Genomic DNA, 800 nt, shown 5'->3' on the forward strand with positions numbered 1-800 from the left:
ATGGGTTGACGCTGGCCCCCCTCCGCTCTCCCATTCCCCCCGTGCAGCCGCGCCTGCTGCGGGCTGTGCCTGGGGACCGGGAGCCGTGTCTGTCCCAGCACGTCCCTTCCCAGCAGCACTAATCGTCCCGTCCCTCCCCAGGCTGCTTGACCGAGTGGGATGGAGTGAGCTGCTGGTCAGCCGTGCCCGTCGGCCAGTCCCGAGCTGTTGCCTGCCCCAACATCCTCCATGTCTTCAAGAAGACCGAAGGTGCAGTGCTCTGAATCCATGCTGGATCGCTCATCCCCTGGGACCGAGGGCTGAGCTGCACCCAGCCCTGCCTGCCTGGGATCCTCGTGCCATCCCAGCCCTTCTCCTCGGCTTCCACAGCTCCTGCCCTGTCCAAAAGCTCGGCATATGTTGCAATCCAAGCAGGGGACGGGCAGAAGCAGAGATGCAGGCTGCTGCCACACCAGAAAGGTCCCCAAACTCCCTTTCATCACCCAGTACCTAGCATCTTCTGAGGGAAGAGCACCTGGGGACCTCGTCCTCCGGCTGGGTGACCAGGAGAGTCCCTTAGGTGCTCAGTGCCCTTCCTTCCCCATCCACACACCAGCCCAACACTTCTGATCCGCTCAGTACCACTCCAAACTTTGCAGGTGAAAAACACAGCATGAAACTACGATTATTTCAAGGCCAGGTGCTCTCCCGGGGTGGGTGCCACTGCCGGGGGAGCTGCTGCCTCCACCCATCTTGGAGGCAGCAGAATGGGACTGAGAGCACCCGAGCGGCTTTTCGGACAACCCCCCACCTTCCTTGTG

The 800-nt window shown here is 62.0% G+C and overlaps 1 protein-coding gene across 1 annotated transcript in view; it reads left to right on the forward strand.

The window, feature by feature from the left end:
- The window catches only part of LOC104489121 (vasoactive intestinal polypeptide receptor 1-like), an 11,752-nt gene that overhangs the window by 5,974 nt on the left and 4,978 nt on the right, over positions 1-800 (forward strand). The window contains exon 3 of the mRNA XM_010131237.1: positions 142-249. Within this exon, the coding sequence (XP_010129539.1) occupies positions 142-249 (108 nt within the window). The remainder of the gene's footprint in view (positions 1-141; positions 250-800) is intronic.

The sequence above is a fragment of the Buceros rhinoceros genome, unplaced genomic scaffold (assembly GCF_000710305.1).
Source record: "Buceros rhinoceros silvestris isolate BGI_N320 unplaced genomic scaffold, ASM71030v1 scaffold27932, whole genome shotgun sequence".
NCBI classification, from domain to species: domain Eukaryota; kingdom Metazoa; phylum Chordata; class Aves; order Bucerotiformes; family Bucerotidae; genus Buceros; species Buceros rhinoceros.